This window comes from Polypterus senegalus, chromosome 3, assembly GCF_016835505.1.
Source record: "Polypterus senegalus isolate Bchr_013 chromosome 3, ASM1683550v1, whole genome shotgun sequence".
Taxonomy (NCBI): Eukaryota; Metazoa; Chordata; class Cladistia; order Polypteriformes; family Polypteridae; genus Polypterus; species Polypterus senegalus.
Genome location: NC_053156.1, coordinates 296,557,499 through 296,582,413, shown reverse-complemented (window position 1 = coordinate 296,582,413; position 24,915 = coordinate 296,557,499). Strand labels below are relative to the sequence as shown.

The following is a 24,915-nucleotide window of genomic DNA, read 5'->3' as shown; positions in this document are numbered from 1 at the left end:
GGAAGAGAAGTGAAGAAGAGAGTGCAGGCAGGGTGGAGTGTCAGGAGTGATTTGTGACAGACGGGTATCAGGAAGAGTAAAAGGGATGGCCTAAAGGACGATAGTGAGACCAGATATGTTATATGGGTGGGAGATGGTGGCACTGACCAGAAAGCAGGAGACAGAGCTGGAGGTGGCAGAGTTAAAGATGCTAAGATTTGCATTGGGTGTGATAAAGATGGACAGGATTAGAAATGAGGACATTTAGAGGGTCAGCTCAGGTTGGACGGTTAGGAGACAAAGTCAGAGAGGCGAGATTATGTTGGTTTGGACATGTGCAGAGGAGAGATGCTGGGTATACTGGGAGAAGGATGGTAAGGATAGAGCTGCCAGGTAAGAGGAGAAGAGGAAGGCCTAAGAGAAGGTTCATGGATGTGGTGAGAGAGGACATGCAGGTGATGGGTGTAACAGAACAAGATGATGAAGACAGGAAGATATGGAAAAAGATGATCCGCTGTGGTGACCCCTAACGGGAGCAGCCAAAAGAAGAACAAGAAGAAGAAGTATCATGTATCTCGTTCTTCTGTTTTATAACCCCTAGAACCCTAAGCTTCTGCTCCAAGCTTAATTGAATAATTCTGGGGTTGGGTTTACTCAGGGGTGCCCCCTGAAGATCACATCTACAAAATGTTCCTTTCACCCTCTAGAAATAAATCACTGCCTGTTGTGAGGAATGAACCGGCATAACATTTGCATTGGGTGTGATGGGGATGGACACGATTAGAAATGAATCATCTCAGGTTGGACGGTTGGGAGACAAAGTCAGAGAGGCGAGATTGTGATGGTTTGGACATGTGCAGAGGAGAGATGCTGGGTATATTGGGAAAAGTAGGCTAAGGATAGAGCTGACAGGCAAGAGGAGAAGAGGAAGGCCTAAGAGAAGGTTTATGAATGTGGTGAGAGAGGACATGCAGGTGATGGTTGTGACAGAGCAAGATGATGAGGACAGGAAGATATGGAAAAAAATGATCCACTGTGGTGATCCCTAATGGGAGGAGCCAAAAGAAGAACAAGAAGAAGAAGTATCAGGTACCTCGTCCTTCTGTTTTATCCTCCCTAGAAGGAGGATGGATGTGGTGAGAGAGGACATGTAGGTTATGGGGGTAACAGAGCAAGTTTTCAGGTTGCTTATCCAGGAGACTGTGGTGTAGAACTTCACACTGGCTATTATGTACACATACATGTTCATTTTCCATGCTTTTTTCCCTGAACTTGGATGGATTGGTGCATTTTGTGTGCTATTTGCTTGAATTTGAAGTGCCCAGGTGAAATTAGGTGAAATTTTCAAAATTAGCAAGTACAGATACACGTCACAAGGAGACAAGTTCTTCAGCCTACTATACTGAATTAAGGATCTGTTCTGTTCTGTGTATTGTATTGACCCCCTCTTCTTTTTGACACCCACTGCACGCCCAACCTACCTGGAAAGGTGTCTCTCTTTGAACTGCCTTTCCCAAGGTTTCTTCCATTTTTTGGGGGGAAATTTTCCTTGTCTTCATAGAGAGTCAAGGCTGGGAGGCTGTCAGAAGGCAGGGCCTGTTAAAGCCCATTACGGCACTTCTTGTGTGATTTTGGGCTCCACAAAAAATAAATTGTATTGTATTGTATTATGGACTGGCAGAACATTTCCAGCAGCTTGCTGCAAACACCAAAAGACCCAAGTCTACTTAGCAAGTCCAGTCTGCTATGACCCTTCTTGTCCAGCACCCCTGTGCTCTCAGATCAATCCAGTTTGTCATTCATGTGAACCCCCAGGTCCTTGTACCTCTGCACCACCTTCATGTCCACCCCCTGGCATCTTGCCACGTTAGAAGTCTACCACCAGCTCTTTTTTTTTGCTGATTCTGAGTTGCAAGTTTCTGTCTTTGCACCACAAGATGAAGTCCTTCACGACTTTCCTGTACTCTGATTCATCTCCATTATTAATGCAGCCTATGATGGACGAGTCATCTGAAAATTTCTGTAGATGGCAAGTGGTGGTATTGTGCTGGAAGTCTGTTGTTTGGAGGGTGAGCAGGAAGGAAAACAGGAGAGTTCAACCTGAGGTGCTCCAGTATTACACAGCACCGTTTCTGACACACAGTCCCACAGCCTCACAAACTGCTGTCTGTTGGTCAGGTATTCCATGATCCAGGGGATTGTGGGGGCATTAAAATTTAAAGCCTTGAGCCGTTTCTCCAGTTGATGAGACAGAATGGCGTTAAAAGCACTGGAAAAGTCAAAGAACGTGATCCTGACTGTGGTGCCAGCTTTGTCCAACTGGGATTAGACCCTGTGGAGCATGGAAACGAGAGCGTCCTCCACATCAACATGTGTCTGCTAGGCAAACTGCAGAGGATCCAGTACTCTAGAAAGTACTGACTTTGGGGGCTGAAAACTTATGCACACTCGTGATTTCTGCTTTTTACTTACTTGTATATGAAGTACAGGGAAAGTATTGTAATCGTCCAAAGATTCGATGTCAAGATTTTGATGAATCTCGACATTTTAGACAACCCTTAATTTATTGTATTCAAAGTACAAGGAAAATATTGGAATACTGTAAAAATTCCATTTCGTGATTTTGATGAATCTCAACGTTCTGGACCTCCCCGAATCCGGAAATACGATTTTTAGAATTATGTGTGTGTGTCTGTCTGTGTTTGTAAACATGATAACTTGAGTCCGCTTTCACTTCAGTCAACCAAAGTTTACATACAAGTATTAGCCCTCTTCTACGCGGTGGTGTGCTGGGGAGGCAGCATAACGAAGAGGGACGCCTCACGCCTGGACAAACTGGTGAGGATGGCAGGCTCTATTGTAGGCACGGAGCTGGACAGTTTGACATCTGTGGCAGAGCGACGGGCACTGAGCAGACTCCTGTCAATCATGGAGAATCCACTGCATCCACTGAACAGGATCATCTCCAGACAGAGGAGCAGCTTCAGCGACAGACTGCTGTCACCGTCCTACTCCATTGACAGATTGAGGAGATTGTTCCTCCCCAAAACTATAAGACTCTTCAATTCCACCCGGGGAATTGATTATTGTCTGTTTTACCTGCATTGTTATCACTCTTTAATTTAATATTGTTTTTTATCAGTATGCTGTTGCTGGAATATGTGAAGTTCCCCTTGGAATTAATAAAGTATCTATCTATCTATCTATCTATTGTGAGATATGCCTGGACACCACCAGACTGAGACCACATCTTTATAAAAAGCACAAATTTATTTTCTCCAAACACAGTCCCGCACAGCACACAGTACTCCCAGCACCAATAACCCCTAATATGGGCCTTTCTCACACTGTCCATGGGCCAACCTTTTCCTCTCTCCACAGGAACTTCGTCCTGCTCCCACTCCCGACTCCTCCATCTTCCCGGGTGTGGCAGAAGTGAACGTTTCCCGGGCTCTCTTAAGCTCGGGGCACCCCCTGGTGGTGGCCACGGGCCCCAATGGGCTGAAGCCTCCTTGCTCCTCTCCCGTGGTCCCCTCAAGATCCAGGGCTGTTGCCCCCTCATGGCCCAGGGGTCGTATAAGCCACCTCCCGGTCCTTCCAGGCATCCCGGCTGGGTCTGTCCCCCAGCCTCCTGTGACACTATCTATCTATCTATCTATCTATCTATCTATCTCTATCTCTCTGTCCATTTGCCTCTTGATTGGTGTGGTCTGGGGTGGGCGTGTCTGTGTTTTCGTTTCGTCGACGGCGGTGCGTGTTGTGAGTATCTCTCTCTTTCTTTTTTCTTTTTTGTTTGTTTGTTTTAGTTTTACGAATACTTTTACTGTTTCTAAAGAGGACGCGATAGCGGCTTTGCCGCTATGGCGGCGTCTAAAGTGATACGAGATGGCTTATCTCCAGATAGTTTTTCAGGTCTTTCCAGAAGGCACGCTGTAAAGTTGCTTGTTGATCCGCCGGTCTCGGTGGAGGCCTGCGTTATGGAGGTCAGTAGGGTGGTGGGGTGTAAGAATGTGCGGTCAGCCTCACGTATGAATAAAGCTGTAGTAATATTTGTGGATGATGAAGCGCTGGTGCCCCGACTGGTCGAGCAGGGTGTTGTGCTTAATGGCGCGCTGATCTCCGTGTTGCCGCTGTCGACTCCTGCTCGTAAGGTTATCATTTCCAATGTACCTCCTTTCTTGAGTAATGAAATCTTGCAGCGAACTGCGCAGATATGGTGAAGTGATGTCTCCCATTACTATGATTCCACTGGGCTGCAGATCCCCTTAATTTAAAGCATGACGTGTCTTTTCGGTGACAGCTTTATATGATTTTAAAAAACGCAAATGATGAACTTAACGTGGCCTTAAAGTTCCGAGTGGAGGGTGTGGATTACGTGGTGTTTGTGAGTTCAGAATCAATGAAATGTTTCAGTTGTGGTAGAGCAGGCCATAAAGCGATTGACTGCAAAAGAGAGAATGTTTATTTAAGTGATGAAGAAAGTGGAGAGAGTGAGCCAGAGTCTGAAGAGGAGGAGGAGGAGTTTGAAGAAGGTGAGCTGACTGATAGTGTGAGTGAATTAGATGAGAAGGAAACTGAGGAGCAACTGGAGCCTGCTGACAAAGGTGATGCTGCAATAGACACTAAAAAAGAGCAAGACAAAAATAACAAAGGTGTGCTGGCTGAGGCTGGTGATACACCTGTAGATGAGCCCAGTGTCCCAGGTGAAGGAGCCTCCGTCCTTACAGAAGGGCACATAGCTGAGACTGAGGAGGCCCTCACTGGTCAGGCTGCAGAGGTCTGCAGTGATGAGAATGTCACCCTGCTTCAGGATGAAGGGGCTGTAATGATACAGCAGAGATGATCCGTCTCCAAGTGGTGCAACACTGTCCACTAATAATGAGACAAATGTAGTCATGCCTAATGTAGTTACTACTGAGGGCAATCTTGAGTTGGACCTGGGCACTGAACAAAATGCAAGCAGCAGCAGCAGTAGGAAGGAAATCAAAGGTGCAAGGAGAGCAGCTGTGAGTGAGGCAGACAAGATGGATGTGAGTGTGGAGTCAGGTGAGTGTAAGGAGACATCACAAATCACCACTAGGAAAAGAAAGGAAGCAGTGGAGTCCACCACAGGTGCAAAAAAGATTTTAATGTCAGACAATCGGTGCAAAAAACAAATTGTGTCAGTTAAAAAGGATATTGCAGATAGTGGTGAAGGTGTGGAGGGTGAAGGATACCTTCGACATTTCTGATAACACCTTCTCAGTGTTTGGTTTGGAGCCTAAAGGGGGTTACAGCACTAAGAGCATCAGAAAGTTCTTGGAATATTTAGAGGGAAAGAGGGGTGTTCAAGTGCAGGATTATTTTCCAGACCTTGAACTCTTTTTGAGCTCAGCGAAAAATATAAAGCACAATGCAGCTAATTTAGGGTTGGACCAAAAGGAGACCACCAGGTTAAAAAACGTAATGAGCAGAGTGCGCAAGATCCTTCAAAATAAGTCCTGATGGATACTGCAGTCATGAAAGTGAATCTCTTGGTTTTCTGGTGTGTTTTGTGTTTCTTTTGTGTTGTAAATATGGCTGAGTTACATGTTGGTACCCTAAATGTCAATGGCTGTCGAGATAATTTAAAGAGGACCTTGGTCTGTGATTTTTTAAAACAAAAGCACTTAGATGTGAGTTTTCTACAAGAGACCCACTCAGATCCACAGAGTCAGGCTGCCTGGGTGCAGGACTGGGGAGGGACGGGCTTTTTCAGTCATGGCACCAGTGTGAGCGCAGGGGTGGCGGTGCTGATTAGTAAGACCTCCTTGTTAAAAATCACAAAGGTGACTGAGGTTATGGCTGGCAGACTTTTAGTTGTGAAGGCAGAGGAGGGCCCCACTCGTTGGTTTTTATTAATGTTTATGCCCCCAATAACGGCACTGCCAGGGTGGATTTTTTTGAATTATTAAGGAAGGTTTTGGATGAATTTACAAATAATGAGATCGTGTGCTGGGGGATTTTAATTGTACAGAGGACTGGTTTATGGATAGAAATGGGGCCGAGCCGCACTTGGGGTCAGTTAAGAAACTCAAGGAAATCGTGAGACCTATGACTTGGTCGATGTGTGGCGCTCTCACTTTCCAGCTGACAGACAGTTCACGTGGCTCAAAGGGAGCAGAGGGCACCTCTCGTTTGCTCGCTTAGATCGCTTTTACAGTTCAAAACGGCACCTCAATTTATTAACTAACACTCTCATCACTCCTGTCGCTTTTTCCGATCACTCTCTGGTTTCTGTTACTTTTCTCCTCCCATCTCCACAAAAATATAAATCTTACTGGCACTTCAACACAACTCTCCTTCAGGACAATCACTTTGTGGAATGTTTTAATTTCTTCTGGAAGCAGTGGAGTTCCACCAAACTGCAGTTCGAATCCCTGAGACAGTGGTGGGACGTGTCCAAGGTGCAGATTCGTCAGTTCTGTCAACAGTACACTGAACACGTCACCAAGGCCTGTATTTTAAAAATGAAGAAACTCGAGGAGGAGATCACCGAGATCCATCAGACTCTGCTAAATGGCTACTCTGAAGATCTGCTGAACAACCTGAGCACAAAGAAAACAACACTACGGGATTTATTGGAACTTCGAGCTCACGGAGCTTTAATACGTTCTCGATTTCAAAAACTTAACCACCTCGATGCACCTACAAAATTTTTCTTTGCTTTGGAAAAGAAGGAAGCCCAAGGAAAAGTTATTCATGTCCTCCAAAAAGACACTGGAGAAGAGCTGAGGGAACCTGAGGACATCCGGGACTTTGCTGTGTCTTTTTACGAAGGAGCCGCTCAGTTTCTCTTCTTCAGCCACTTTGCTACAAGGACAGCCTCACATTTCTGATGATTTAGCTGAGTTTATGGACAACGACCTCACTTTTCAAGAACTCACAATTGCACTTGACAGTCTAAATACTGGGAAGACGTCGGGAATTGACGGCTTACGGTTGAATTTATAAACATTTTTGGCGTTATTAGGTTTGGACTTCTTCGAGGTGGTACAGGACAGTTTGCAAGCAGGGGAGCTTCCGGTCAGCTGTCGCCGAGCTGTCATCACTTTGTTACCTAAGAAAGGCAACCTCTGCCTTCTGAAGAACTGGCGGCCTGTGAGCTTACTCTGCTCAGATTATAAAATCATCTCGAAGGGATTAGCGACGAGGCTGAGTAAAGTGATGGGCAGCATCATCAACCCCTACCAGTCCTACTGCGTACCGGACAGACAAATCCACGACAACATATTTGTGCTGAGGGACATCATTTCTGCATCGAAAGCTTTCAATATCGATGTTGGCGTTCTGTCGTTAGACCAAGAAAAGGCTTTTGATGGGTCGATCACAAATATTTATTTACAACTTTAAGAGCGTTTGGTTTTGGTTTACGTTTTATAAGGTACATCAAATTGTTGTACTCCAACGTGTTTGGAGTATTAAAAATCAATGGGGTGTTAAGCCGGCCATTCGCTGTGACCAGGGGGATTCGTCAGGGGTGTCCTTTGTCAGGGATGTTATATGCCATCTCCATTGAACCTTTTCTTAGGCAGCTTGATAAACACCTGCAGGGATTCACAATTCCGTTGTCTAAAAATTTAACGTTTAAACTTCTGGCCGATGCAGACGATGTCGTGGTGTTTGTGAATTCTGATGAAGACGTCTCTGCTGTGTGTAAATGTTTAGCACTTTTTGAAGAAGCATCTTCTGCTAAAGTTAACTGGGAGAAAGGGAATGCATATTTATCAGGGGACTGGGCACATCGTCCTCTGCCAGTCTTACCATCAGGGCTGGGCTGGAGTAGGAAAGCTTTCCATTACCTTGGGGTTGTGCTGGGTGGTGAGGACACTGAAAAGGACAACTGGGAGGGCTTTTTACAACAGATTGACTTGTGGTTAAAGAAATGGCAGTGGATTGCGCCTAAGCTCTCTTTTAGAGGAAGAGTTCTTGTTATCAACAATCTCGTTGCCTCCATGCTGTGGCACAGACTGATGAGTGTTGACCCGCCATCAGGACTCTTACACTCCATACAAAAATTATTAGTTGACTTTTTTGGAATGGCATGCACTGGCTCAAGAAAGGACTCATCAGTTTACCGGTGGAGGAAGGAGGACAAGGGCTGATTGATGTCTGCTGTAAGGCCGCTAGTTTCAGGTTGATGGTTTTACAGCGCCTGTTTTTCTCTTTGGAACCCTTAATTTGGAAAGGAATGGCTCTTTCATTTTTCCATAAGATTGAAAATTTAAGTTTTGATGTACGGTTATTGCTAATGGACTTGAGTAATTTAGATCTCACTCCGTTACCCAAATTTTATATAAGGAGTTTTACGTACTTGGAGTTCCTTTCTTCAGCGAGTGCCATCCAAATCACCTTCGCATTTCAACGAACCCCTCATTTTAAATTCTTTATTCATATGTCCACTACTTTTTAAAATTAGTTTTGTAAAGACTTTGATTAAAAGTGGAATTGTTGTTTTTTCTCAATTATTGGAGGAAGACAACAAGAGTTTTAAAGATCCAACTGTGTTGGCTTCAAGGATGGGCATTCGATCAATAAGAACGGTCAATTATTTACTGTCCTTTATGGCAAAAGACCTCATTAGGCTTAGAGAAAATCAGGGAACTCGACTTCAGTACATCCAAAGACAGAGGAGGAGAGGAGGAGGACTGTTTTTCTGATCTGGAGGTGGAACCAAAATTGGACATGAATAGTGTGAGGGAGGACTCGATTTTAAGGCTTGATAGACAAGAAAATAATTTTTTTCGATCTTTAACAAAAAAAGATGTGTATGTGTACTGCATTAAAGGTTTTCATTTTTCAAATCTAAAAAACACCATCATGACGCCTTGGACTGAAATATTAAATGTAAAGGGGGAGGTCAGGCCAGCATGGAGAGAATTTTATAAACCACCTAATAATAAGAGAGCAGGCGATTTATAATGGAGAATCGTACACGGGGTCATCGCAACTAATGTGTTTTTAAGTAAAATTCAAAGTGATGTGAGCGATAAATGGGGAGAGAGAGACAGTTTATCATTTATACTTGTATTGTATGAGACTGCAAACTCTGTTTGTGTACTTTCAAAAAATATGTGAAAAATTTAATGTTTATTATGATGGTCAGAAATTTATTTGGGGCATGAAATACAACAAAACATCAAAATCAAAAATTCAGCTTTTAAATTATTTATTTGGGCAGGCAAAATTATCCATTTTAAAAGCCGTGATAATAAACAGAGTAGTACGTTACCAGATGATGTACTGTTTATTTTCAAATTTTATGTAATTTCAAGAATTAGGCTGGAATTTACTTATTATAAAACAATGTGTAATATGTGTAATATCTATCTATCTATCTATCTATCTATCTATCTATCTATTATCTATCTATCTATCTATCCTTATCATCATCTATCTATCTATCTATCTATCTATCTATCTATCTATCTATCTATCTATCTATTATATAGTGCCTTTCACATCTATCTATCTATCTATCTATCTATCTATCTATCTATCTCTATTATATAGTGCCTTTCACAACTATCTATCTATCTATCTATCTATCTATCTATCTATCTATCTATCTATCTATCTATCTATCTATCTAATGCCTTTCACATCTATCTATCTATCTATCTATCTATCTATTATATAGTGCCTTTCACATCTATCTATCTATCTATCTATCTATCTATCTATCTATCTCTATTATATAGTGCCTTTCACAACTATCTATCTATCTATCTATCTATCTATCTATCTATCTATCTATCTATCTATCTATTATATAGTGCCTTTCACATCTATCTATCTATCTATCTATCTATCTATCTATCTATCTATCTATCTATCTATCTATCTATCTATCTCTATTATATAGTGCCTTTCACATCTATCTATCTATCTATCTATCTATCTATCTATCTATCTATCTATCTATCTATCTATCTATCTATCTATCTATCTATCTATCTATCTATCTATCTAGGTACAAAACATAGATTTCCCTCAGCCTTTGGTTATTTCTGCTAACCGGAGTTGGTGCTTTCCCTTTTATTCATGCAGCTGCAGAGTCTGATTTATTCAACTTTACTTTTATAATAATTGCTCAATATATTACTGATTTTATTTTATTTTGATGGTTCTTAATTGTACATAATATAAAAAAATATAATTATTTTTTTTTGTGGCTTACTCCTCAAATATCCACCCCAAAATCTGACTATACGATAGAGTCGAAGGGAGACCACTCACGATTTTTTGTCTTCATTAATATTTGTGTCACAATAAAAATTGTCTCACCTTCAAAGTGGTAGATGTGTTGTGTAAGTCAAAGGGTGCTAACTCCCTAAAAATCCACTTGAATTCCAGGTTGTAATGCGAAAACACAGGATAAACACTGAGGGGGATGAATACTAGCACAAGGCACTGTACAAATCCCCAGTTTTTATCCTTTCTTGTTCATTCTTATTGATTATCTCCCAAATCAACTCTAATTCAGGAAGGATTTCTGTCAAAGTAAAGTTAGCTGCAACCTTAGAACACAGAAACCTTCAAACATTTAAAAAACATAGAAATATTAACTAATGAATATGTAATTATTAACAGTTTGAATTATTTTTAGATTAGTTTAATTTCTCCATAAAATATAATCCTGCGAAGCATTAATGCATGATTTCTTTAAGTGTGTGGTGGACGGCTGGGGCCTTGATACTAGAAGGTCCGGTGGGGACAGCCTATCCAGAACATCACCTCCCTGGAGTGCTAGAGGGCGTGCTGCAGATCTACCATGTTTGGAGCATGAAAGCTCAACCCTGCTGGGGCCTGTGGCCACCACCGGGGGGTGCCTGGGGAGCTGCTGGGCCCTTAATTGCTGCACTTCTACCACACCTGTAAGTGCTGCTGGAATAAGGTCAACGAGCACCTGGAGCACATCCGGGTGTTTTATAAATGCGATGAGAGAAGTCGCAAAATTGACTGGAATGTGCAAGCAGATTCTAGAAAAAACACCTGATCTAATTCCATTCGTTAGCTAAGCGGATGAAAGATACGACCCGAGGCTGGCGCATGGTGACGAGAGCCCCCCCCACCCTCATCCTTTGTCTCGGATTCGCACAATTAAATCGGTACCGTAAGCGAACTATGATACTTAGTGCTATGAGAGAAGTCGCAAAACTAACTGAAATGTTGAAGCAAATTATAGAAAAAAATTCCAATCTAAATCCGTTAAGTAGTTCCATCCATCCATTATCTAACCCGCTATATCCTAACTACAGGGTCACGGGCCCAGCTGGAGCCAATCCCAGCCAGGAAACAAACCCCAGGCAGGGCGCCAGCCCACCGCAGCCGTTAAGTAGTTCCCTTGTGAAAAATAGACATACAGACAGACAGATGTTGGATTTTATATATAGAGAGATGGGTTTTAAGAAACACTCCCAAATCAATGATCAGTCCTAGGATGGAGTTCACCATTAAGATTCTTTTGAGGTACACACACCCCGAATGTTAAATAAGAAAAGAACTCTTGTAAAAATGCAGACCTTTACACAAGAGTTTAATAGAAAAGCTCTAAATTAAAAGGGAGATCGAGATTATTGTGACTTTGAAAATAATTTTAAAGAAAAAAATAAGGGGGGGCACAGTGGTGCAGTGGTAGCGCTGCTGCCTTGCAGTTAGGAGACCTGGGTTCACTTCCCGGGTTTTCCCTGTGTGGAGTTTGCATGTTCTCCCCGTGTCTGCGTGGGTTTCCTCCCACAGTCCAAAGACAAGCAGGTTAGGTGCATTGGCGATCCTAAATTGTGCTTGGTGTGTGTGTGCCCTGTGGTGGGCTGGCACCCTACCCGGGATTTGCTTCCTGACTTGTGCCCTGTGTTGGCTAGGATTGGTTCCGCCAGACCCCCGTGACCCTGTAGTTAGGATATAGTGGGTTGGATACTGGATGGATGGATAAATAAGTATACTATTTGGAGCAAAAATTGACAAACAATTGTGTTTTGTCTAAGCGTAAACAGTGTGATGGACAGCTGCGGTCCTTTCCCGGCCAGGAGGCCAATATGTTGGAAGGACCGGGAGAGCAGACGTACACAGGACACTGCCTCCCCTTGAGTGCTAGATGGCAGCTCCACTAAGGGGTTGCAGAGGCACCTCAGATTCGCGCTGGGCTTCATGGGGAATTTGCTGCAGTCCCTGTTGGGTTCCGTGGATGCCACCCGGGGAAGCCGTGGAGGTTTGCAGAGCCCTGCTGCGTTGGGCTTCCACCATAGCTGGGAGTGATTCCAGATGCGGAAATCGAGCCACCTGGAGCAGAATAAAAGGAGCCGACTTACTTCACTTTGGGGAGCCAGAGATGGGCGGACCTGACCTCACTTCTGGCGCCTACTGATGACCTCATTCCACTTCCTATCCTCCTGCTACAGAAATAGTCAACCAGTCAATACGCGTTTTTGTAGAGGCTCAGTCTGAAGAGTTTACTCTTTGCTTGTTTCAAATTTGATTTTTTTCTTCTCTCTACACTAAAATATACAAAGTGGATCCCCAACTCTTTTTTTGTGGTGATCGTGTCTTCCTACAAATGTAACGTCTCTGTAAAAAATAAGGTTAAAACGTAACATTGTAACCTGTACTGTGCTAGATGAGATGCAGCTAATGAGCCACCTGGAGAAGCCCCAGGAGCAGAATAAAAGTCTTACTTCACTCGGGGAGCCAGAGATGGGTGGAGGAGGACGAAGCTTGCCAAAGAACGAAAGACTGCGTATTAGTGCTGTGTGCTCCTTATGGATCTGTGCTGCCGTGTGGAGTGAGAGAAAAGCGCTTCCTCGCTGTAATAAACGTGTGCTACGTGGCAAATTTGCGTCTTCGTCGGGTTTGGGCGGCTGGAGCGCCCTCTGGTGGCCACAACAGCTTGATTTGATTTATGAAATTTCCGTTTGTAGATAAATATTTTATGCATGGAATCAAACCTAAAGTGCAAAATTAAAAAGCATGAACATGTGACACTCACCCATCCATACTTCTCCAAACTGTCCTGCCCCGAGCTTCTTCACCATTTTCAGGGTCTCTCTGGGAATTTCCCACTCATCCTGCCCCCAAGGTCTTTGGGGTGTTGCGCTTTTGCAGGGCATTGTTAGCCTCTGGCAAAGTCCATCTGCCTTTTCTGTAAAAGTATGGAGAGCAAACACGATGTTACGAGAGGGTGGGAATGTCCAACAAAGAAAAGCAAGAAGGCTGACGTGAGATAATAAACTTCGCGTCACCTCATCTGGCATCCGCAGTGGCCGACAAAGACGAGGAAGAGGGACGTAAGGGACAAAGAACAGGCAACAAGGCATACATGTAAAGAGGGACATAAGGCCAATCAGGTGAACAGAGGTTTGTAAATGCGTGACGCCATCAGAACAGACAGACTTAACACTGTGTATCCTTAAGCCCGCTGGGTGTTTAATAAGAATAAGATGGCAGCACTTACGGGAGTAATGGTTGACCAACGCCTGCAGAGTAGGAAAGGTAATCTTGGGCGAGATGTAATATCCACCAGAGTCCAGACAACGGATCTTGTAGTGCTTGATAATGTCCCCTTGAGGTGGGACAGCGTCTCGCACAGACAGAGAAAAGGCACCTAAAAGAGAAACAATAGACAGACATATCAGCTAAGACAGATATGGTGGGGGGAAACTGAGAAACCTTTGGCAGGACACTCAGTGAATAGACAGCAGGGGGAAAATGGAAAGAAAATAAGAAACGTCACTTGGCAAACCCAATCGTGAAACTGGCACAGTCTGTTCTGCACAGTTTAACTGGTAACGCTTTCATTGAGTACAGTAATCCCTCCTCGATCGCAGGGGTTGCGTTCCAGAACCCCCCTGCGATAGGTGAAAATCCGCGAAGTAGAAACCATATGTTTGTATGGTTATTTTTATAAATTTTAAGCCCTTATAAACTCTCCCACACTGTTAACATTATTAGAGCCCTCTAGACATGAAATAACACCCTTTAGTCAAAAGTTTAATGTGCTCCATGACAAGACAGATGACAGTTCTTTCTCACAATTAAAAGAATGCAAACATATCTTCTCTTCAAAGGAGCGCCGTCAGGAGCAGAGAATGTCAGAGAGAGAGAAAAGCAAACAATCAAAAATCAGTACGTGCTTTTATGTATGCAGAAGCACCGCGATAAAGCGCCATTTTGTAGAGGAGCGTCCGTATCCTCTGTGCAAACAGCCCCTCCGTCAGAGAGAGAATATTGGTAACGAAGCAAAAACACAGGAATGTAGGAGTCGGCAAATGATGAGAAAAATATACAGAGTGAGGTAATCTCATAAGAAGAAATTGTATTAAACCACTGGACGATCGCCACGAGTCAAATCATATTTTTGTAGAGGCTCAGTCTGAAGAGATTACTCTTTGCTTGTTTCAGACATTTATTTTCACTCTCTATGCTACACAATTTACAGGGTGGATTCCCAACTTTTCTTTTGTGGTGATCGTGTCTTCCTACAAATGTAATGTCTCTGTAAACTGTATTGTGCAAGATGAGAAAGAGCGGAATGCTAAAGGGGAATGCACTTTAACCAATTACTGTAGATAAAATATACAGTGCTGAGCAGTATGTGCACCTAAGAAATTAGCAAAATCAATGAAGTGTTGCACAGCATGATTAATCAATGCTCCTGAAAGGACCAATCATTTAAAATGTTATCATTATATCAAGTGTTGTGTAAGCCTATTCTGATAACAAAGTAGTTCTAAATAAGATTGTGTACCTCTGTTCGAAGAGCATCCCACCCACTGCACAGCTAGCCACAGGGGAGCTTCCAATTCATAAGAAGAAAATAAAGGCACATGGACAAGCTTCCTCCTGCATGGGTTTTCTTTTTCTGTCTGAATTTGAGAGTTGAGAGTTCTTAAAGATTTTAATCTGAGGATACAGATTAGAAAGTCAACACCATAATGCGACCGAAGATGAGGATTCTTATCATAATGACAAATAACAATGGGCATATAATTAAAAAAATGAAAATAAAGTGTTTTTGTTGCCATTTGAGAATATTTCTTACATGAATATTACCAAAAGAGTGGAAAGCGAATATATTGTTAATAAAAAATAATCATCATTAAAACTGAAATAGATTTCTGAAGTATATTAGTACCAGCTTAAATATGTAATGTAAGATTTAGTTAAAGGCTAAGTTTGATATTTTTCTTCATATGCATTTGATGCGTGAAATTGTTTTCTAAGGTTAAGCTTTTCTATAAATGTAAAAAAAAATACATACACATAAAAATGCAGAACCTTAAGGGGCATGAGGAGCCACTGGAAAATATAAGCCAAAAACTTAACTGAATGCATCCGCTTTGAGTATTAATAAAAGAAAACACGCCTTACATGTGGCATCAAAAGGGATTTGCAAATGATCATTTTATCGCAAATCCCTGGTGCTATTTTTCACAAGGTAAGGAAACGTTTTCTGTTCCACATGTGTAAGTTCTCATATGAATACAGTCGTAAATCAACACAAAACCATCCATGTGACATGAAAATTTTACTGTGATTTGGTCTTTTGCGAGAGAAAGCCACATTCCCTTTCAAAGGTGATTACTGAAGAAGACAACATGCACAGCTAATCTTCTGTTAAAATGGCAGAATCTCATAATGTTGGTGTTTTTTTTTTTTAGTTTGTTCAAAAATAGAATGCGTAAGAGCCATTTGTTAGTAACATGTAAAATTCATAGTGCATAGTCAATGGACGTTTCTATTATAACCCTTACAATTTAAATTGTAGATGGAATATTCTAATCATTTTTTCTCATTCTGACTACAGACTAGTTCTACTTTATAATCTGCCTTGCAGTTGGTAAGGCAAGGAAGTCGAACAGTTTTGTACCGTACATACAGAACGTACTGAAGTGAAGCCTACGTACGTTGAGAAATAACACAACTTTTAAGTACAGAAAGTTGCTGAAGTTTAAAAGATTGTAATGAAACAAAGAAGAAACCTTTTATCTCTTTTAAGCCTTTTATTCTTCATGTGTAATAATTTCTGTTTCTTCATTTTTGAGATTTGTTCCATTTTATTTTCCATGGATGGATGAATGGATGGATGTTCCATTTTCAATTTTCACTAAACGTTTTTAAAATGAATTTTTATTGGGCTGAGGAATTTCTTTTGTTATCCGTTTGACTCATTCTGGATTCTTCCTCACCAACTCAGTAGCTGCTCGATTTTTGAGAAAAAACTTGTATAAACTATTTTATAATTTGTGTGTTACACAGATCAGTACTCGACAGGTGTCTTGGCTTGAAAAATGGACGCATTTGCTTCAGTTTTAGGTTTTTGTTTTCTGATTCTCACATTCTCCATAGGGGCGTCACGGTGGCACAGTGGGTAGTGCTGCTGCCTTGCAGTGATGTGAACCCGGGTCCTCCCTGCGTGGAGTTTGCATATTCTCCCCGTGTTTGCGTGGGTTTCTTCCCGGTGCTCCTTTTTCCTCCCACAGTCCAAAGACATGCAGGTTAGGCACATTGGCCATTCTAAATTGTCCCTAGTGTGTGCTTGGTGTGTGGGTGTGTATGTGTGCCCTGCGGTGGGCTGGCACCCTGCTCAGGATTTGTTCCTGCCTTGCGCCCTATGCTGCTGGCTAACCCTTGTGACCCTGTGTTGGAATATATATGACTAAATCCATGCAGAATTTATCTTCATTTTTCACTATACTCCATTTTAATTTTCCATTTAAATAGGTTAATATATTCAAACGGCAAATTGAAGCATCGCCCCGCCCATAGCAGCACGAACTTGAACTACGCCACTGCATATAGAACATGTGGAAGTTAACCCCGACACAGACAGGCACAGGGACACAAGTGCAAACACACACGCCTTGTATTTCTTTTCTTTAGCACACTCGGTCCCCTCCTTTTCTTTCTCTCTTTTTCTCTCTTTTCTGTCGCCTCACAAACTTTGTCCTCCACCTCCCGACTCCTGCTCCCTGAGTGGAGTGTGGTGGCCTTTTTTATATTGCAAACCGGAAGTACTGTGGTCAAGGGCTCCGGTGGAGACCACGGGTCCCGATGCAGTCCCTTCGACCTCTTGTGTTCCGGGGGAGGTATTGTTCCAAATATGTCCTCTCCCCCGGTCCTTCCATCACAGGGGCGTCCTGGTGGGGCAAGGTCCCTGGTATTTTGCCACAAACATTTTAACTTTACATGTCGTTCTCATATATCACCTTACTTATCTTCTCCTTTCGGCTGCTCCCATTAGGGGTTGGCACAGCAGATCATCTTCTTCCATATCTTTCTGTCCTCGTCATCCTGCTCTTTTACATCCATCACCTGCATGTCCTCTCTCACCACATCCATAAACCTTCTCTTAGACCTTCCTCTTCTCCTCTTAACCTGGCAGCTCTATCTTTAACATCCTTTTCCCAATATACAGTGGAACCTCGGTTCACAATCGTCTCGGAACACGTACAAATCGGTTTACGACCAAACAGTTCGCCAAACTTTTGCATCTGTTCACGACCACACACTCGGTAGACGAACAAGCCAGTTTCCCTTTTGGTTTGTGCGCGCTGATGATTTCCGCACGTGTTCAGTCTCTCCCTGTGCATTTCCTGTGCAGAGAGAGAGCGAGAGAGACACACACGCGGGTGAGAGAGAGACAGACACACGTGGGCGGGGGAGAGAGAGAGAGAGACATACAGAGAGAGAGACACACACACACACACACACAAACGTGCGCGCGAGATAGAGACGGCTGGCCTCATAAGGCCGAGAAGGCAGTTAAAGAATGCACTGGGCTTGTTTTTAAGGAGACAGATCTGAGCGTTGTTTTAACCTCGTTGAATTTAATGAAGACTTTTTTCTATTGGATTTTAACCTCCACTTCACTTCTGTTTACAGCGATCGGTTCATAGCGTACATTGTTGCAATGTTACTATTCTTGGTGGTTTATTAAATTACGGATTTTTCAAATGTTCCTTTTTTTTCCCTGTGCTTAAAACTCTTTAAAAAAAGTGTTTTTTAGCGAGCGGCTGGTAGCGCTATAGCGCAAACTCTTGCAGTGTTAGTTTTCTCTGTTGTCCAAGGTTTTCTTAGTGTTATTCAATGTTTTTACATTTAATTTACTATTACACTGTGCATTCTATGGTGTCATTAACTATATTTGTGCTTAAAAATTTTTCAAAAATATATATATTAACATACAGTTTGTACGGTCTGGAATGGATTAATTGAATTTACATACAATCCTATGGGGGAAATTACTTCAGTTCGCGACCAAATCGGTTTACGACCAGAGTTTTGGAATGAATTACGGTTGTGAACCGAGGTTCCACTGTACTCAGCATCTCTCCTCTGCACACGTCCAGACCAACACAATCTCGCTTCTCTGACTTTGTCTCCCAACCTGAACAGACCCTCTAATGTCCTCATTTCTAATCCTGTCCATCCTCGTCACACCCAATGCAAATCTTAGCATCTTTAACTCTGCCACCTCCTGCTCTGTCTCCTGTGCCACCATCTCCAGCCCATATAACACAGCTGGTCTCACTACCATCCTGTAGACCTTCTCTTTCACTCTTGCTGATACCCGTCTGTCACAGATCACTCCTGACACTCTTCTCCACCCACTCCACCCTGCCTGCACTCTCTTCTTCACCTTCTCTTCCACAATCCCCATTACTCTGTTATATCACCTTACTTATAAGAATCCTTATTTCTTTGAACCACATATTTATGCAAGATTTTCAGTAGGTTTATCAAAGTTGCTTCCTAGCTTTATACTCACTAAATGAGCCTAGTTGATTAAAGGAAGAGGTTGGGAGCTTGCGCTGATAGCGTTTTTCCACATCCACCACACAACAAACCACTTGGATTGGGACCCGAATGCAGCGGGTGACACCACAGCACCACACCAGAACAGGGTGAGGTATTTTTTTTTTTACAGTGGCTGTAAATGCCAATCCTGCCACCAACCCTTCCTGCACATTGGAGGACCTGGATGCAGATTAACGTCATACCCAGGACAAAGTAAATGCAGGTGTAATCAGAATATAAGTTTAATATGTCACTGTTCTCTGTGCAAATATTTTAAATCTGCTTTTCTTTTCTTCTCACATGTACAGCTAACACGAAGCCAGATTTAGTACAGGGACCCAGCATTTGGAATTTCCAGAGCAAGCATCATAAGACAAGACAAGTTAAGAACAACTGCAAAATGGGCAACGTGCACTATTTCTGTGTGTCAGAGTCAGCATGAAATTGTATCGTCTCTTTGCCTTGTTTCGAATGGCATGATTTACCTAAGTGAGGGCCTGCACATGAAGAAAGAGTATAAAGCAGTGGTTCTCAACCTGTGGGGGGCCCCCCTAGGGGGGGCGAAAATGTGAAAAAAAGAAAACAAGAATCAAAAATATGAAAAAAACATCAATTGAAACCAAAACAAATTAACTTAAACTACATTCTGATACTAGAACAATAAATAAAGAGTTGGATAAATGTCGATAAAAGTTAAGTAGGTACAATAAAATATGCATCTACATTTCAAAAAAATGTTAGGGGGGGCGCGATTAAAACTGTTATGAAAACTCGGGTCACAAATACTTAGAGGTTCAGAAACGCTGGTATAAAGCCTTGGAACATTGCCCGACACACAGAAGGGAGATAACGTCATCCGATCCTGAAAATCCTTCCAGCGCAGCAACGAAATTAGCAGACTGTATCCCACTTCGATAATAGTCTTGCCATGGCTTCCTCATCTGTCATGCCGTGTAAATCTTTATTAAAGAAAGCAAAGCTATTTTCTCTTATGTGATTTCTTACCGCCGTATCACTAAAGTAGGGACATCGCCTCTTTATAATACAAGGTGTCCACAAAAACACTCCTTGATTTTAAATGGATACAAAATCAAAACTTATTGGAATACGTTTATAAATAAGATGACAGCAAATACATTACCTCAAAATGTTTATTCTTTTCCCCGCAGATTCTTCTGCGCACTCCTTATACTGTTAGCGGAACCGTGAAATTCAAGACGGTGCTCACCCGACAGCAACACAGCTGGTGCGTATTGGAATTTCATGCAACAAAAAGTGTTGTGACGGGGCAGCGTGCTTTCAGATGCAAAATACTGACCAATTTATACTGATTTACATTTACAATTTTTTTGCAAAAACACAAAATGGGAAATTTGCATCAGAAAGCACACTGCACAGTCACAACACTTTGTTGTATGAAATTCCAATACGCACCAGCTGTGTTGCTGTCAGGCGAGCACCATCTTGAATTTCACGGTTTCTCTACATGTTGTCAGAAAACTTGTTTCTTGGAATTTCCACTCACTTGGATTTGACCTCTACCAACCAACCATCTTGAAGAACACCTCATGTAGCCTCAGAGCTGCTACATTACAGTGAGGACACCTACACCCTCAGTGAGATGAGGATCCATTACTGAAATGAAAGCCAGGTACATATTCTTCTGGAAAGTTCAGACACAATCAGAAATTCAGATCCACGGAAATGGCATTGCTGTTGTCACACACGTGTGCTTAGAGACAGTCAACAAGCCCTGAGGTGAGTGAAGTATCATCGGGGGTTGTTTTGTGGTAATAATGCCTCTCTCTCTGATCTTATACAACAAAAGAAGATAAATAAACCATTATCATCATCAACAAACCACGTCCTGGAAAACAACATAACTACAAATCACTCTTCCGGTCTTCCAATGATGACACCACTTCCGTCTGAACCAAATGACATCACGTCCGGCCTCAAGATGATGATGTCACTTCCGCCTGATACGAATGATGTCACTTCCGGTCCCACAATGATGATGACACTTCTGTCCAGTGCGAATGATGTCACTTCCGGTCCCACGACGATGACGTCACTTCCGTTCAATTACGACTGCCGTCACTTCCGGTACCACGACGATGACGTCACTTCCTGCCACATCACCTTGGGAGGCCATTTTGCATACTGTATAAAAACCCAGCAATACTGTACCTGTCTGTCGAATGTTTGATCTTTTTTTCAACCAAACTTGGACCAACAAATCACTGTTCAACAATATAAGGGGCTAATCCCCAAATCTTTATGATTGTTTGTGAGTTAATTCATCACACTGTCAAGAACAAAGTCCCACTGCAAATCCAGAAGTCCCCTGCTGGCATTAGCTCATGCTTAATGACCCTGCACTGGCAAAAGGCTCTCATATGACAATCTAGTGCATGTCTTCCCACCCCAGACTATATAGAGGAAGAAAAGGGTGACTTTGATGCTACCTTTGATGAAGCGGTCTGGAACATTCCTGCCTAAAATAAGACTTCCATGCACAAGTTGGAAGGAGCTCTGACATATGGAACCAGAAACATAAGCGCTAAATGAATCTCTTGTCCTTTTGCATGGAGCACCAACTGTCCGTTACCATCACAAGGTTTCAGCTCCTCGACAAACTCAAGAAGACATAAATGCATCCTCGATCAAAGAACTGCCACCTTCCTTACTATATCAGTGTCCATTGGCATTATCTCCAGGATATCCTAATTGCACAAGCAACGCAAGGAGCAGAACGCTAGACATATCATAGACTTGTCTGGTCCATCCTCTGTTCTGTTCTCAGACTACCTACTAGAAGACAAGCCCTCCAAGCCATGCCTAAATGTTTTGCCCATCGACAACAGAGACGCATTGACAAATTCTTCCCACTCACCTTTAACACAACCCAATCCCAACCACAGATGGTGACATCACGACTACCAATTCTGATATTTTTTTGTTTTTATCCATTTCTCCAATCCTCTTGTATCAGAGCTTACCCACAATCCAACACTGGCGCTCACCTTTGCTGGTTTCACTTTCCCTTATCAGAAAAGCTCCCAGCTTGTTTCCAGGGGCAAGAAGCAGTCGTTCGGTATCTTTGCGACTCAGACTTCTGAAGAACCATCTGCAGTGGGAAAATAAGACACATAAAAGTAAATGCCTATTTGGATGGGATTAGTCTGCAATGTGCACTTTAATCGCATATGAATTGTTTGATTTGTAATTTTAAATTGAGGAGCAGAGGAGGAAATCATGGAAAAATGTGTCATTTGTCCCAAACATTATTGAGGGCATTGCTTGTTTGTCACCGACCGCACAACCCCAGCAGAAATGAAGACCACCCTGCTGTTTTGAAGAGTTTATGTGCTGTTGCAAGGAGATGGAAGTGGCTGCTAGGGGCAGTGACTTCAAAATGAAGACTATGTGACGGCACTGAAAAGTTGCATTAGCTTGAGCTGGCATCCAATCACGTAAACGAGTGGCTTCTGAGCCGAGAACGTATAAAGATTTCGAGCCTGTCAAAGGCGTATTAACTCCAACTAGTGTAGCATCAATGTGTAGTCCTTTAAAGTATAGTGAGCTACCTAAAAGAGCAACATGAAGAGCAAAGAATCCATCGGCACTTGGTGCCTACACAATGATATGCCAGCCAGCCATTATCCAACCCACTATATCCTAACTACAGGGTCATGCGGGTCTGCCTGAGCCAATACCGGGAGCAAGGCAGGAAACAAACCCTGGGCAGGGTGCCAGCCCACCACAGGGCACACACACACTAGGGACAATTTAGTATTGCCAATACACCCAATCTGCATGTCTTTGGACTGTGGGAGGAAACCCACTCAGACACGGGGAGAACATGCAAACTCCACGCAGGGAGGACCCGGAAAGCAAACCCGGGTCGCCTTACTGTGAGGCAGCAGCGCTACCACTGCGCCACCCCGATGATATGTGACTTTCAATTTATTTTATTATGAATTCATCCATTTTCATAAACTGCACAGGCCCAGTTTTGGGTTGCAGACAGCTGAAGCTTATCGTGTCAACAACAGACACAAGACTAAAAGCCATTCTTTGTGGGAGGTCAGCCTGCTGCAGTGCCATTTATACAGTTAGGTCCATAAATATTTGGACAGAGGCAACGTTTTTCTAATTTTAGTTCTGTACATTACCACAATGAATTTGAAATTAAACAACTCAGATGCAGTTGAAGTGCAAACTTTCAGCTTTAATTCAGTGGGTTGAACAAAACGATTGCATAAAAAATGTGAGGCAACTAAAGAATTTATTAACACAATCCCTTTATTTCAGGGGCTCAAAAGTAATTGGACAAATTAAATAACTGGAAATAAAATGTTCATTTCTAATACTTGGTTGAAAACCCTATGCTGGCAATGACAGTCCAACCAAAAAAAAAATAAAAAAAATAAAGAGAAGTAGAGTGACGATGGAGCTGCACATACTTTTCAGCCTCCAAGGTATCCAGCTTTGCAACATAGGATACTGGGATGTATCCTTCTTTTCCTGTGACAAAGGATCTCGCCAGCCACCAGTCACCATTACTGTGGAAACATAAAGCGACATCCATATAACCACTTGCACTTTGGAGTCTCCTTCAATTAGAGCATAATGACCTCTCTGTTTTTAGAGTATAAACATTTTCTTAGAAATAACAGGAGTCATGGGCAATCTTATAGTGTACCAAATAAAACAAAATAATTAAAAATAAAGCTTTACATTTAAATAAAAATAATAATAATGACTTAAAATAATTAATTTTTAAATAATAATTTTTCAAGAGGCTGGGTTTTATCTTCCTTCCAGTTGTCCGAATCCCTCCACAACTTTGGTCCTCTTATTTCTTACATCTTTGGGACGTGGTGTTAGATTGACAGACACCAGGGGTTTCATGTATAAAAACTTGCTTAGATTTCATACTCAAATTTTGCTTATTCTAGAAAGGCAAAAAGAGCTGTAGACATATTAAAAAATCAGATTTATAATCCCGTACATACACCAAATCACATGCCAAGTTTCTTTGTAAATCTCAAATCAACTTAAATGTGTGCTCTCGTGAACACACTTTTAAGTGCTGCTCATCATCTCCCACCAGTTACATTTATCTCTCTATTATAATAAAAAAAAAAAAACTTGAGACGTGACGAGACTATTACCAAGTTTTTTTCAAGTCCCGCCCTCCTCTCAACCATGTCTGGTTAACGGCCCACGCCCGCGGCCCTCTCAGCTCTCATTCTTGTGAATGCTTTTGTCAGACACAGTTCTGCACTCTCAGCTCTTATAATTTTTAATGTTTTCCTCACTTTAAGTTCCCAATAAAAGAAGATGTATTATGTCCAAATCTTATTGAAAAATTTCAAGGGTTATCTTTTTTTTTTCTTTTTTTTTTTTATTAATTTTATTACAATCCATACATAGCAATTAAGTTTTTACAAAAAAAAGAATTATGTTAAGAACAGATCGATCCCCACCCTGAGAGAGAGAGCAAGCCAAACGGTGTAAAATTTAAGGCTTGTAAAATACCTAAATCAACAAATTCTCTGTGCTTTATAAACTTATTTTAAAATATTACTGATTAGATCCTGCCATGTTTTGAAAAAGTCTGTACAGATCCTCTAACTGAGTATTTGATTTTTCCAATTTTAAATAATATAACACATCAGTTTCCCACTGACTTAAAGAGGAGAGTTTGGGTTCTTCCAGTTTATCAGAATAAGTCTGCGTGCCAACAGTGTAGTGAATGCAATCACAATTTGTTTGTCTTTCTCCACTTTAAGCCCTCTGGAAGAACCCCAAACACAGCTGTTAATGGGTTAGGAGGGATTGTGAGTCCAAGGCTGTCTGAGAGGTAATTAAAATTTTTGTCCAGAATAATGTTAATTTGGTGCAGGCCCAGAACATGTGACCCAGTGAGGCTGGGGCTTGGTTGCAACGTTTGCAGGTTGGATCATGCCCTGGAAACATTTTGGAGAGTTTTAGTCGAGACAGATGTGCTCGATATATAATTTTGAGTTGTATAATTGTATGCTTTGCATATGGAGCTTGAGTGAATTCTCTGCATTGCTACTTTCCACTCCTTTTCTGATATATTAATTGAGA

General features: G+C 42.1%; 1 protein-coding gene across 2 annotated transcripts in view; it reads right to left on the bottom strand.

Moving 5' to 3' along the window:
* The window catches only part of blk (BLK proto-oncogene, Src family tyrosine kinase), a 222,550-nt gene that overhangs the window by 42,195 nt on the left and 155,440 nt on the right, over positions 1-24,915 (bottom strand). For both annotated transcript variants that reach the window (XM_039749471.1, XM_039749472.1), the window contains 4 exons: positions 23,262-23,360; positions 21,819-21,922; positions 13,448-13,597; positions 12,983-13,135 (listed from right to left, as the gene is read on the bottom strand). In XM_039749471.1, the coding sequence (XP_039605405.1) occupies positions 12,983-13,135; positions 13,448-13,597; positions 21,819-21,922; positions 23,262-23,360 (506 nt within the window). The remainder of the gene's footprint in view (positions 1-12,982; positions 13,136-13,447; positions 13,598-21,818; positions 21,923-23,261; positions 23,361-24,915) is intronic.